Here is a 12381-nt window from a genome sequence, read left to right as displayed (position 1 = left end):
AAATGACCTCAGGGTTTTTTTGAAGCCAGTGAGGTTAAGCTGATTAACACCAGCTAAAACCATGGTCCTGTATATTCTTTGAAACAGTGGCTTTGTTCCATTTCCTCAAAATTCATCCAATGCTTCTTTGCTGTGCTTCTTCAGAGTTTGAAGCAGCAGTGCTGTCTGAGGGGAAGGGAGTAGCTTTCCATATACAACCTTCCACGGGAACTCTGAGAGCCTTCCAGCAGCTCGGCATAGAAATAGCAGCTTACAACAACATGTGGGGAGAGTACCAGGACAACCTTGTCTGTAAGGTAGGTGGGGTTTTGGTTTCAAGTGAAGTATTGCTATGGCAGATTTTACACCAATTATATTTCCCAGATTCCTTTCTGTTAGAATTACTTTTCCAGATTTTCAGGACTGCTGTAAAAATTCAGGGTCGATATTGTTATACCACTACCTGCAATGATGGGTAAGGAACAGTTGTTTGCTCTTACAGTTTAGTTTTGGGGTAACATATTTATCCCTTGGGGTGTTTTCATGTGCCTTTAAGATGACTGGAGCAGTTTTGATTTATAACATCTGTTTGGTAGCTGGCCAGTGCACTGCTCTGCTCTACCAGTACAATACATTGTGTTGTATGGAAAAGCAGCAGGAAAGCTGATAAATGCATGAGGTATTGCATTCTCCTGCTGAGAAGAGCTGTTGTTAGCATATGAATTAGATGCTGTCAAAAGAAATTAACCAAAATTTTTGAAAATCCAATCAGTTTTCAAAACATAATTTTGTAACACATAGAACCAAGGTTTTAGCTTGATTCTAATACAAAAAATTATTCTTTAACAGGTGGGAGACTTACAACCTAAATTAATTCCTATGCAAATGACTGTGAAAGACTGTCCTATCTTCCTGCAGATGACAGGACCGCAAACAGAGTCACCCATTATCAGGTACAGTGCAAAATACTGTCAGAGGAATCAGAGAATTAAATACCATTGGACTACAGCCAACATACACACCTGTTCCATCTCGTTGTGATATAATGAGAAGGTCAGCAAAATGCTGTCAGAGTAGAGTATCTGCTTCTAGGACACCAATACATTTGTCTCTACCAGCATAATTAGAAAATACTCTCCATACAAGGCTGCTCAGGTTTGCCAGCAACCACTATCCTGGGCTTGCAGATGTAGAATTTCACCCAGTCCAGCCTCATCTGACTCTGTTGAGGTGGGAACTCATCATTTCTCATCATTTCTCATGATCAGTTCTCATCATCTGCAGCTCATTTCTCCCTGGCTCTTCACCTGGACCAGGAGAAATGCAGCCCCAAGGTAAAGAGGGGCAGGGGAAGGTTTAAGCCTTGTCATTGCAGTTGCAATGGCACCTCTGGGTGAGGGGTGAGGGTTGGTTTATGGGGACCATGGCACTGCACATGGTTAACCTGAAACATTTGAGACAACTTAAAAAAAAAAAAGAAAAAAGGAAAGAAAAGAGTCTGGTGAAATAAAACAATATTGTACTTCACAGTGTAGGCCATGCTTTATCTGACAGTGACTCTTAACAGGCTGCCAGTGCAGCCAGGTTTGTTTCCACTTTTAAACAACTCTTTAATGATTTCAGACACTTTTGTTCTCTGCATGTACTGATAACAAGGTTCCCTCCCAGGTTTGGCACTCATGTCTCGGGAGGGTCTCCTGTCCTTCGGAGGGTCCGCCTCAACAACCCCACTCCCTTCGGTAGGAATGACTTTTGTACAGCAAACATTGACACTTTCATTGCATTCCTTATGAGAAGAAATATAGAAGAACCCATTAACATGTTAATTAACAGGCCTACTTGTTGCCTAATCAAGATGTTTTTTGTAAAAATAGTAATAGTGTATAAGAAAGTGACTCAGTGTGTTGTTATTATGGAACTGCATCCTATCCTGAGGTGGCTGGGTTTTCCCTCATTGAAATGGTGGGAACTCAGGGTTTGTCATCCTGTTTTTATAAATCTCTCACAACACTAACCCTGGTCAATCAGATGTGCTACCAGCTTCTTAGTGGCATCATCTGGCCCTTCTGTATTTAGTGTTAGCTTTGAGTGAAATTCTAAGCTTTTCAGAGCAAAGTCAATCACCATTTTTATTTTTTTTCTGAATGCCATCAAACACATTTGCTTAAACAAAATAACTCATGATTTATTTTAATGTTATTGCAAGTGTAGTTTAGGACCTAGAAAGTGGCCAAGCTGTAGGAAGAGCTTCAGTGATTTTAGTTTACAGGAAACATGGTAAGCTTCAGATATGCTTTAATACAAATCTAGTTGCCAGATACAAATTTGTTACTTGATACTCTGGTTCTCTGGTACCAACAAAGCTGTGACTCCTCTCGCTGACCAGCAGTAGTTGTCCTTTCTCCTTTCCAATTCAGACATCCGCCTGGACTTGGAAGTTTACAACCAAGAGGAAGACGACGAAAAGCTGGTGGACCTGTTGATGCTCTTTGAAGACCCTTTTCCACCTCAGGACATGGATGGAAATGAGGCTGCATCAAGTGGTAGCACCTCGGAGTCAGAGATCGTGCTAAAGTTGGATCAAACTGCCATTCCCTGTGGAAGCATTTGTCCAGCTTCCCAAACCACGGATGAGGTCAGCTGTTAGGCTGTTTTTACGCTGCTGCTGAGATACATGATGGGTTTTTTGGCATGAAGGGTTGAAAACAATAACAGGAGATATAACTTGTAACTAAGAGCTGGATTGTTAAAAGAAACGTCAGCTCCTCTCACAGTTGAAAACGCAATATGTGGGTAGGTGGCTGTGGAGATCAGCAATCTGTTTCCAGAATGATCTGTAAGCAGTTAGCTCTCCATGAAATTGTTAGAGAAGCTGGAGAGATACTTTTTAAAATACTGTCCTTGACAAACTAATGCCATTATTACGTAAAAGAATTACCGTAACAAAAGCTCCATAATTTGGGTCTGTTTTTCTCATGGGTGCTTTATGGTGTCAACATGTGCTGTAGTCAGGGAGCAGAATCCAACCTCTACATTTCAAATTGCAGCTAATGATATGGAGGTATTTGTCCCAGTGCTAAAATTCGATTGGTTCTGTTACTCTGTTAGAATATGGTTACATCTATTACACGTGAAATTTTATTATAATGTGGCAATTTACTGTCTTGAAGGGCTGGGAGTGACAGGGAAATGGTATCCCCAGAACATACATTTCTCTGGTGACAGCTTTACAGAAAAAATACTAAAATCACATTTGCTCCATTTCAGCTCAGAAGGCATAATTGTTTTGAACACATCTCTAACCTTTCTTGTGCGCTAAGGGAACATTATTGCCCTGGAGTGCTGGTTTGTATAATGGCCAGAGGTGTCATGGTTGGGTGCTCCTCTGCAGGACCCAAGCATGCACATTTTTGCAAGGAATCCAAGAGCAGTTTCAGGAGAGCTACTCCGTGCAAGAGAAAATTAATGTACAGGACACATGTCCAGCCTTTGTGCCAGAAACAAAGAAGCTGGAACTGGCCATACTCACTGACCAGTGCAGCAGTTCCCCGGGCACATCACTCGCATTCCTCCGCTGCAGTGTAACAGTTTTAACCATTCCCCACCCATGTGTCCCTGCAGCCTCCAGGCTCTGACAGCAAAGAGAAGGAAATCAGCAGTCAGGAGCCTACAACAGAGAAAATTGTCTCTGTACTTCTGCGACCTCATGAAGGGGTTCCTGCAGACAGCCCCTACTCCATTACTCCAGGACAGATAGTAAGCTTTTACATTTTCTTTGTGCTTAGATTTAGCATATTTTCTGCAGAACTGTGGAGACAGAGAATGAGGAGGTAGCTTTAAGTTTGGTTTGAGGTAGACTCTACTGAACAGTAAATCAGGAGGCTGGAAGGCTTTGGGGTCTTCAAGATGATTATGAGAACAGTTTTCAAAGTCAACAGGAAGTGTCCTACCTACATTGGAGCAGTGAACTGATGACTGGAGTTAAGTGTTCAGTTGTGCTGGTCTTCTCACTTGGATTGCCTTGGTGAAATGTGAGAGCCATCCAGCCTGAAGCTTTGGAAACATGTTATTTAACCAGGGTAGACTTGCTAAGGAGGTGTGGCAGAGCTGGAGATCAGGCTGCTGGGAAAGGGGTGCTCCATTTACAACTCTTTTGGATAAACTGTTGTAACCCACATTGCTTCAGAAATAATTGGAATAATTGGTGCAAATACAGGCCACAGTGTCACAATCCCTTAGGAATATCATAGAGCAAAAACAGCACTGGAAAGACCTTACTGTGAGTGACAGGGTTGCCCAAAACATCAGTGTGTCAATTTTAATTTTAAATATTAGTAATTTTCTTTGCCAAAGGGTTTCAGTTACAAGCTAGAATGAGCTAAAGATTACATGAAAGAAATAATGACAGAAATGGCATCTCAGAGAAATGAATCTGCAATCAGCTCTAGGGTGATAAAGGCTGAGACAGGTCAGACAAACAAGTGCCTCCCTGTGGAAGCACCTCCTGGATGTAGCCAGCAGCAGTATCAGGATTTAACCAAAACCTGTGCAATGCATCTAAAGAAAGCAGAATCTAGTCAACCTGTAAGTCTCAGAAAATCCACTGCAGCTGGCTAGTGCATTTGATTACATTCCCTGCTGTCCTGTAAAATTAAAAAAAGTCAAGACTAAACTGAACTGTAAAATACTCTTAGTTCACACTTGTAACTCTACCAAAAGTGTTTCTCGTATTGTAAGTTGTGAGAGACTCACCTGAGGTAGCCATGGAGTAAAAGTGGGCAGAAATGGGTATTTTTAAAAACAGTTATGTACATATGTTTGTGTACTTAGAGAGTTGGTGTGTGACTATGCTTAAACTGTTGATGCTAAAGAGTGCTTTCACTGACATTTGCAGCTGAAATAATTGCCAGTTTTGCTGTCACATGTTGGCATCCCCCATGCCTGGGGGATTTCATGGCTGCTTGTGCAACTCAGTTTTGGCAGCTGAGTGCTGAGGGTGCTTGTGCAATCCCAGGCAGTTCCCTGCACTAAACGCTTCTCTCCCGGCCGCAGGTGGTTCCAGGAGGTGGCAGCAGCGACGTTCACATCTCCTTCACCCCGCTTGTCCTCCCAGAGACGGCGACTGAGGTGCGGTGTGAGGGGCTGCTGCTGGGCTTCATGAGCCTGGACGACAAGGTAAACCGACTGTCACAGCAAGGCTAAAGGTGACTGGGAAATAATTGTTTCCCTTCCTGTAATTTATGTACAGGCTGCTGTGTACCTGGCCAGTCTGTATAAACAGTCCTGTTCCTGCTACCCTGTACATCCTTCCTTAGCCAGGGTTGTTCTTCTGTTGCATTTGTCTTTTAGCTTGGAAGCATTCTGGGGTGGGAATGTCACCATCTTCTTGTGTTGTCTGGGGCAGCAGACCCCAGACAAAAGCTCAGGATTTGAAATGCTATCACAACATCAGGTTTTATTGATAACAATAGTTAACAATGGGAATGAGGCTCAGGACTGCTGAGTCCTGTTCCTGGCTCTGCATCCACCTTCCTGTGTGAATTTGGACAGCATATCTCTCCTCTGGGAAACTTCCTCTTCAACAACTGCAAGTGCAGCTCACAGGCTGATGTGAGGTTTGAGCAGTGTTTTATGAATGGCTCAGCAATTCTCTGATAGGAATTGTTGCAAAGGTACAAGGTGAAATGAATGAATAATAATACAATATTTAATAAAAACAACCCTAATGCTTCTGATTCCTGAGGGAAGAAATGTAGAGTCACAGAATTCTAGAATGCTTTGGAAGGGACCTTAAAGGCCATTTAGTTCTAAAACCCCCTGCCATGGGCAGGGACACCTTCCATTAGACGAGGTTGGTCCATGCCCCATCCAGCCTGGCCTTGAACACTTCCAGGGATATGAGACATTGACAGCTTCTCTGGGCAACCTGTGCCTGTGCCTCACTGCCCTCGGAGTGAAGAACATCCTAACATCTGATCTAAACCTACCCTGCATCTGTACTACCCACAGCCCTTCAGAGTTCACCTAATGCTTGGCTCTTGCTGTTCCATCATGTCTTACAAACAAGCCAAAATAGGATTCTGCTTGGCAAACAGCCTCTTGGGCTAAAAGTAGCATTTCAAGTTTTAGTGCTATCATTTTATGCACAACTTCTGGTTTCATTTTGTTGCCAGCTTGCAAGGAGGGTGCCTAACAAGGTGCATCGTGGACAGGGTTATGAAGCTCCAACGTTACGAGTGAACTTGGAAGGTTTCCTGAGGCATCCTCTGTGAGTACCATCATGCTGATGCCTGGTACCCACAGGGGATGGGTCAGCCTGGAGACAGGGCTCTGACCAGCTCTGGTTCTTTACCCTCAGGTTAAAAGTAGAGATGGGTCACGACAGAGGAATGGTGTTTTATTCAGTGGCAAGTGATCTCCTTCCTGCTAAGCCTCTGTTAGGAGTAAGTATTTCCCACTCTGATGCATTCGGCTGGTTTGTACTGCTGTGAGAATTCAGAGCTGTGTGCACATGGCTTTGAAAATGCATCTTTATCACCAGCAGCCTCATTTTCTATATTGCACATAACAAGATAGGGAAGAAAAAAAAGTACTACCAGTACTTATTAGCCAGGAATAAGCAAAGCTGAGTTCAGACAATGCCTATTTTATACAACTTTCTCTTTTTTTCATAGAGGAGTTTGTAAGTAGAAGAGTAAGTTCTGATTTTCAGGACATGAAGGTCCAATAGCAGAATGAGTCACTCCAGTTTCTTTGACTCTTGACATTCAAAGGCTTTTAGACTTTATTACAATATTTTTATTTTGTTTTTTCACTCAAGAAATGTTGAAAAACACAAGTAAAAAAATACTGGGTTGCTTTTGGGGTGAAGTCCTTCAGATCCCCGCTGGTGCTCAGTGCCCAGACCAGCACAAACCTCTCCAGGGAGTTAAAACTGACCAGTTCTGAATCATTTCTCCCCCAGGTTTTGACAGATTCGGTGATGACTCAGAGTTTGAAACTCATCAATTGCACCAAGGTTCCTCTGTACTTCAGGCTCCTTCTGTCTATGCCCTTCAGCGTGTCCAGCGCAGATCCCAAAAAGGGCACCAAAACATCCCACAGCAAGAAGGAGGAAGGAGAACACCAACCGCAACATGTGCTTTATCCACAGCAAAACATGCTGGTAGGCTCAAAAATAATAATCCTCTGCCAGAATAGAGAGTTTAGTAATTGGTGTGTTAGTGTGGCCCAGATGAACCACAGAAAAACACAACCAGAATAGAAATCTCTCAACTTCAGGGGAAATAGTTGTAATATTAGCAAATGCTAATTACTGCCATTTTGCCTGCTGTATTGCAAGTAAAGATTATTTTTCTGAAGTGGTGCTGATGTGCTTTACCCATAAACTCTGACCTGTTGCAAACTCCTGCAGAAACCCCTTTCCCTCATTTCCTTAATTTAGATGCAGGCAGCGTAAGGAGAGGAAAATTTGATTAGTTTTGGGTGTAAAAATTACCTTAAAGGAAACAAAGTCCTGGAGTAGAGAGTTAGGTAAGGTGCAAATAATGAATAACAGTTGCATTTTTGAAGTGTGCTTCTCATATTGCTGTTTTCATTCTGACACACATCACAGTTCTCCGTGTGTGGGAAGAAAGAGAACTTATATGCCTAAGACACCTTTGGGAATATGGTATTTGTAATCTCAGGAATTCAGAACCTTTAGCTTCCTAGAGACTGTTTCTCCCCTGTGGTTCAGAGATCAGCTGTTCACCTTTACACTCTGTCTCCGTGTACTGGATTCATAGGAAATAGCTGTGTTTTTTTGCTAATTATAATGCTTTGTTCCAGTGGGAATTTGGCTGCTGGCATGACACCTTTGGGTTCCAGTGGGAAAATGTTTGCCTGGGCCTTTGTGTAATATTTACTTTGGATTTCCTGCACACAGTGTCTTCTTATGTGGTAATCATCTGGATTTCTCTTACCATAGGTGAAAGTGTCATTCCACATAACTCTGGAGTTACTTAGGTATCAACACTTGCCAGATACCCAGCTGCTTCCTGGATCCCAAGTGCTCCAGCTGGAGAACGGAGAGAGAAAGCTGCAGTTTAATCAAAATCTGGTCATTGAGCACAGTAACCACACTGCCCAGGTGAGATCAGAACCTGGGCCCTGGGGAAGGGCTGTTCCAGCAGCATCTCTGACTTGGATTAGGATTTATTCAGCCTTGAAGTAGAGGCACCTCTGAAGTAAATGGTGTAATCCGGGTAAACTGAATGGCCATGGGGTTGCTGTGACTCTCAGGTGGACAGAGAGTTTGGGGTCCCACCCTGGTGCTGGTGCCCCAGTCCCCTGCACAGGGTGACGGCCTGGATGACACTGCTCAAAGGGCCACAAGCCCAGTCACAGTGTGACTCTGAGACAGGGTCAGGGCTGTCCCAGGGAACAAGCCAGTGCCTGAGTCACCAGGCACTGCCTCCTGCAGCACCCAAGAGCTTCTGGAAAGGCTCCTGAGTCCATCAAACCCCCGCAGTGTGGTCACAGCCCACATGCGCTTAAAGACTGATCATCTGTAACCCCCACCAAGCCTTCAGCAGGCCCAGGGCACTGCAGGCACTTCTATTTTCTTTTCATACTAGGGATTTCTGAGGACTGACCTGTGCAAGAACAAGCACCATATCTAAGATACAGTCGATTGAATAATAATCTTGAGCAATCTGCACAAACTGAGTGACTCACAGCGGGCCACATACAGTCCTGAGGGACAGCGAGATGCTGTAATGTCTGCAGCTCCACAGAAAATCCTAAAAACAAATGAGAATGTTCACTCCGTGTTACTTCATTAAGACTACAGTGTCTGGTTTGAAAACCTGTCCCAAAACAGTAACACAAGGAACAACTTAACTCACTCAAGGCTGCAGGATGGGAATTAACCATTATGAACGAACATAGAACAATGACTCTTGATTCAGTGCTTGGGGTTAAGAATGATCCAGCTGGAGCAGGTATTTTTAAAGCTCTACAAAAATGCGGTGGATTTTATTCTCCTTTCCCTTCCTTCTGTTTTGCAGCTGGTCCCAGTGACTGCTTATCTCAGTGTTCCAGTCCTGGAGCTCTCTTGCAACACAGTTGATTTCCTGACCTGCTTTGTTGCACAGACCAAGACAGAACATGTCTTCTTGTACAACAGGAGCAGCTGTAGAAGCTACTGGACTGCCTTGCTGGGTATTCTGGTTTTGCAATTGATTTCCTTGTTATATAGTTTCCTATTCAGTGTTTTTATTAAGGCTGCATGCACTCAGTATAGAGGCAATATGTGATGATGTTGGGTGCAAACATATGTGGTCTGCTTCTTATGAGGGCTTTTCCTCTCCTGTCTGTCCTCTACCTTTTCTGACATCAGTGTGTCACTACTGATTTCCACAGTTGCTCCTCATTTAACCAAAAGATTGACTCTTAGCCCTCACAACTCGTGGATATGCTCTGCTCATTTATAAATCAATCCTGAGGGGCAACAAGGAGCAGCAGCTCCTCATGAGCTCAGTTTGAGCATGTGTCTGCTGCTGTTAACAACAGATGGGCTCCAGAGGAAAGAAGATCAGGGCTTTATTATTTTAACATGGAGGCCACTGATCACAGCCCTGGATTAGAGGATGAAAACAGAGGCTGAGCACATGCACAGAAACCCTCTGACAGTGTGAGACGTGATTTATTAGTTGCCCAGCAAAGAGATGCATTGCTATGAGTGTTACATGCTGTATATACTTACATAAAGGGTCTTGTATGGCTTTGTTTGATATTTGGCCCTTTCACTGCAGAAGAACAGGAAAGGCCCAACACCCTGGAAGTATTTTCAGTCTTCCCGACTAATGGCATTTTGGAGGCACGTGAAGGGGACGCACCTACCAGAGAGATCTTGCAGATCAGCTTTACTGCAAGGTACAGTTAACAGAACTGAAGTCTTGCTGTTGACAGAGAGTTGGTGTTGTTCAGACTGGGGGGGCTACATGAGAGCTGGAAAGGTACTTTGGACAAAGGCATGGAGTGATGGGACAAGGGGGAATGGATTCAAACTGACAGAGGGCAGGTTTAGATTAGGTATTAGGAAGAAATTCTTCCCTGTGAGGGTGGTGAGGCCCTGGCACAGGTTGCCAGAGAATTTGTAGATGCCCCAGCTCTGGAAGTGTTCAAGGCCAAGTTGGATGGGGATTGGTGTAACCTGGGATAGTGGAAGGTGTCCCTGCCCATGGCAGCAGGGTTGGACCGAGATGAACTTTGAGGTCCCTCCCAAACCAAACCATTCTATAAATCTTGGCTGACTTTAATTTCTTTGCTTTAATTAGGGAGATTTAACTCCTGTAAGAAAATTCAGCTTTCATTACAAATTATCTTCTTGGAAGTTATCACATGGTGGCAGGAAGTTTAAGACAAGTCTATCCTAGTGATTTCAATGAGGTCTGAAAACTACTGACAGGGAAGTTTCAGAAAGCAAACTGTAGGTGACTTGAGTTATTGCCATAACTTCCATCTCTCTGGAACATGATCCAGTGATTTCCATCTCTGGAGCTACTGCTCTGTCAAAGGAATGAAGCCTTGAGCAGCTGCTCTAAGCTGTCCCTGCTCAGAGCAGCATGGTGGACCAGAGGACTCCCTAGGCTCCTGACTGCCTAGATTTTTCTGGAATGCTTCTGAATATGCCTGAAGCACTTCATTTTGTCTGACAAATACACTAATCAGCATGTCTGGAAATGCCTGGAAGTACCAGAAAGCAAAGATGTCACTGTGTAGCAGCCAGCTCACCTGGGCAGCTCCAGATGAAGAATTCCCAACACAGCAGAGCACAGGACCAACATGGCATTAGGAAATAATTATATGCAAGGTGTGAGGTGATTTTAATAATTCACCTCCCCAAATCAGTGGTTTTCCTGCAGGGGAATTGTTTTATGAGAAGGAAGAAACAACAGCTGTCTGGCAGAACAGGCGTTTGCCTCAGGCCTTTACAGAACCGTCACTTGGACGCAGAGAAGTCCTTCAGAGGAACAGTGTCAGGAATGTTGAGTGGCATTAGCCTTTGGCAAATTATGCTGTGAGACTTAGCACAAAACTACACTTGCTGTAACCTTTTTGATGTTCATTTACAATTTAGACTCTACCGATTGCCCCGTGTCTTAGGGGAGTGACAGAAACTTTTCTGCTTCAAACTTTGCCTGTCACAGGGAGGAGTTTTCACATCAAGGCAGTGCAGGTGTTTGCTCTCAGCAGAGCTTTGTTTCATTTATTTAAATACAATTTTACAAGTAGGAAGATACTCTTCTTACAGACATGAGGTTAATAATCAACTGTCTTCAGGCACAGACTCAACCATTCTTTTCCAACACCATGTATGTACCTGTGGGGCACGGCCCTGGGAAGTAAGACTGTCACCTGGACTTGACACTAATGTTAAGGACCTGTGATTGTGACTTGGAGCACTCTTAGGACACCATTCTCCCCTTTTTCCTCCACACAGAACTGCACGTTGCTGTAGCTGAACTGTCTTTTTGCTGTGTGCTTTAGGAGCAACACTGACTATGAAGCTCTTGTGACCATTGCTGGAGTGCTGGGAGAGAAGCCTTGCAAGCTGCACATCAGAGGACGAGGAATGCACAAGAGGAATGATGACGACCTTTAAACAAGACAGTGTGGAACAAATGTCAAGGTAACAGGCTGAATGCAGCTGAGCCTGTATTTTCGTCTACTTTTGTTCTTTTAATAGGGACTGGAATTTTAGCAGAATGAAAATTTAAGTTAGGAAGAAAAAAATTCTCATGGTACCAGTCATAAATTCATCCTGTGCTGTTGCTTTTATTGCTGTGATAAGCTTAGCATTAGCCACAGAACAAGGTTTTAAGTTGCAAAGCAGCTGTGTAAGTCTGGTCAAAGCCCTTTGCATGGCCCAGCACACCTCAAATTACAGCTAAAGTCTGTTCCTAGCTTAAAGTAGCTTTTGCTTTGCCTCGTTTATTTGTTTGACATTAAAATGGACATTGACACATAATAAAAGCAAGAACTGGTGAATAGGCCAGCATTCCCCAGGTTCTTTTCTCGATGCCTTACATGAAAAGGAGAAGAGCCAGCTTTCCCTGGACTCCTTGGAAAATTACCAACCTGCCTGTTTCATCATGCTTGGGTCTTGAGAACATCCCCTACAGCAACAGAGGGAGGAACCCTTATTCCTCTTCATTCTTTCCCCCCACATGGTTCCCATTTACTCACTTCTTTTTAAGTGTTTTTAGTATTATTTTAGCTAAAGGTCACTGAAATTCCCACTTCTGAGCCTGTTAAAGTTTTCCACTCCCCTCACATAAAAGGTTTTTGTCAAAGGCAGTGTGTGTGGGAAGGGGCAGGGATCCACACAGGAGAAGAACAGAAAATGCATGACAG

At 43.7% G+C, this 12381-nt stretch overlaps 1 protein-coding gene across 3 annotated transcripts in view; it reads left to right on the top strand.

Annotated features, from left to right (window-relative positions):
- Positions 1–12381, top strand: part of DLEC1 (DLEC1 cilia and flagella associated protein) — a 44080-nt gene that overhangs the window by 23065 nt on the left and 8634 nt on the right. For 2 of the 3 annotated variants that reach the window (XM_051768327.1, XM_051768326.1), the window contains exons 26-38: positions 145–296; positions 829–932; positions 1648–1718; positions 2397–2614; positions 3601–3735; positions 5032–5154; positions 6153–6247; positions 6338–6422; positions 6944–7144; positions 7949–8110; positions 9030–9183; positions 9777–9897; positions 11515–11656. In XM_051768327.1, coding sequence (XP_051624287.1) covers positions 145–296; positions 829–932; positions 1648–1718; positions 2397–2614; positions 3601–3735; positions 5032–5154; positions 6153–6247; positions 6338–6422; positions 6944–7144; positions 7949–8110; positions 9030–9183; positions 9777–9897; positions 11515–11629 — 1736 coding nt within the window. In that variant the 3' untranslated portion in view covers positions 11630–11656. Of the gene's footprint in view, positions 1–144; positions 297–828; positions 933–1647; positions 1719–2396; positions 2615–3600; positions 3736–5031; positions 5155–6152; positions 6248–6337; positions 6423–6943; positions 7145–7948; positions 8111–9029; positions 9184–9776; positions 9898–11514; positions 11724–12381 lie in introns of those variants that run through there. The other variant, XM_051768325.1, reaches the window with a different exon arrangement.

The sequence above is a fragment of the Manacus candei genome, unplaced genomic scaffold (genome assembly GCF_025592945.1).
Source record: "Manacus candei isolate 608988 ecotype Guabito, Panama unplaced genomic scaffold, ASM2559294v1 h1tg000094l, whole genome shotgun sequence".
NCBI classification, from domain to species: Eukaryota; Metazoa; Chordata; class Aves; order Passeriformes; family Pipridae; genus Manacus; species Manacus candei.
This window is presented reverse-complemented; position numbering and strand designations above follow the sequence as displayed.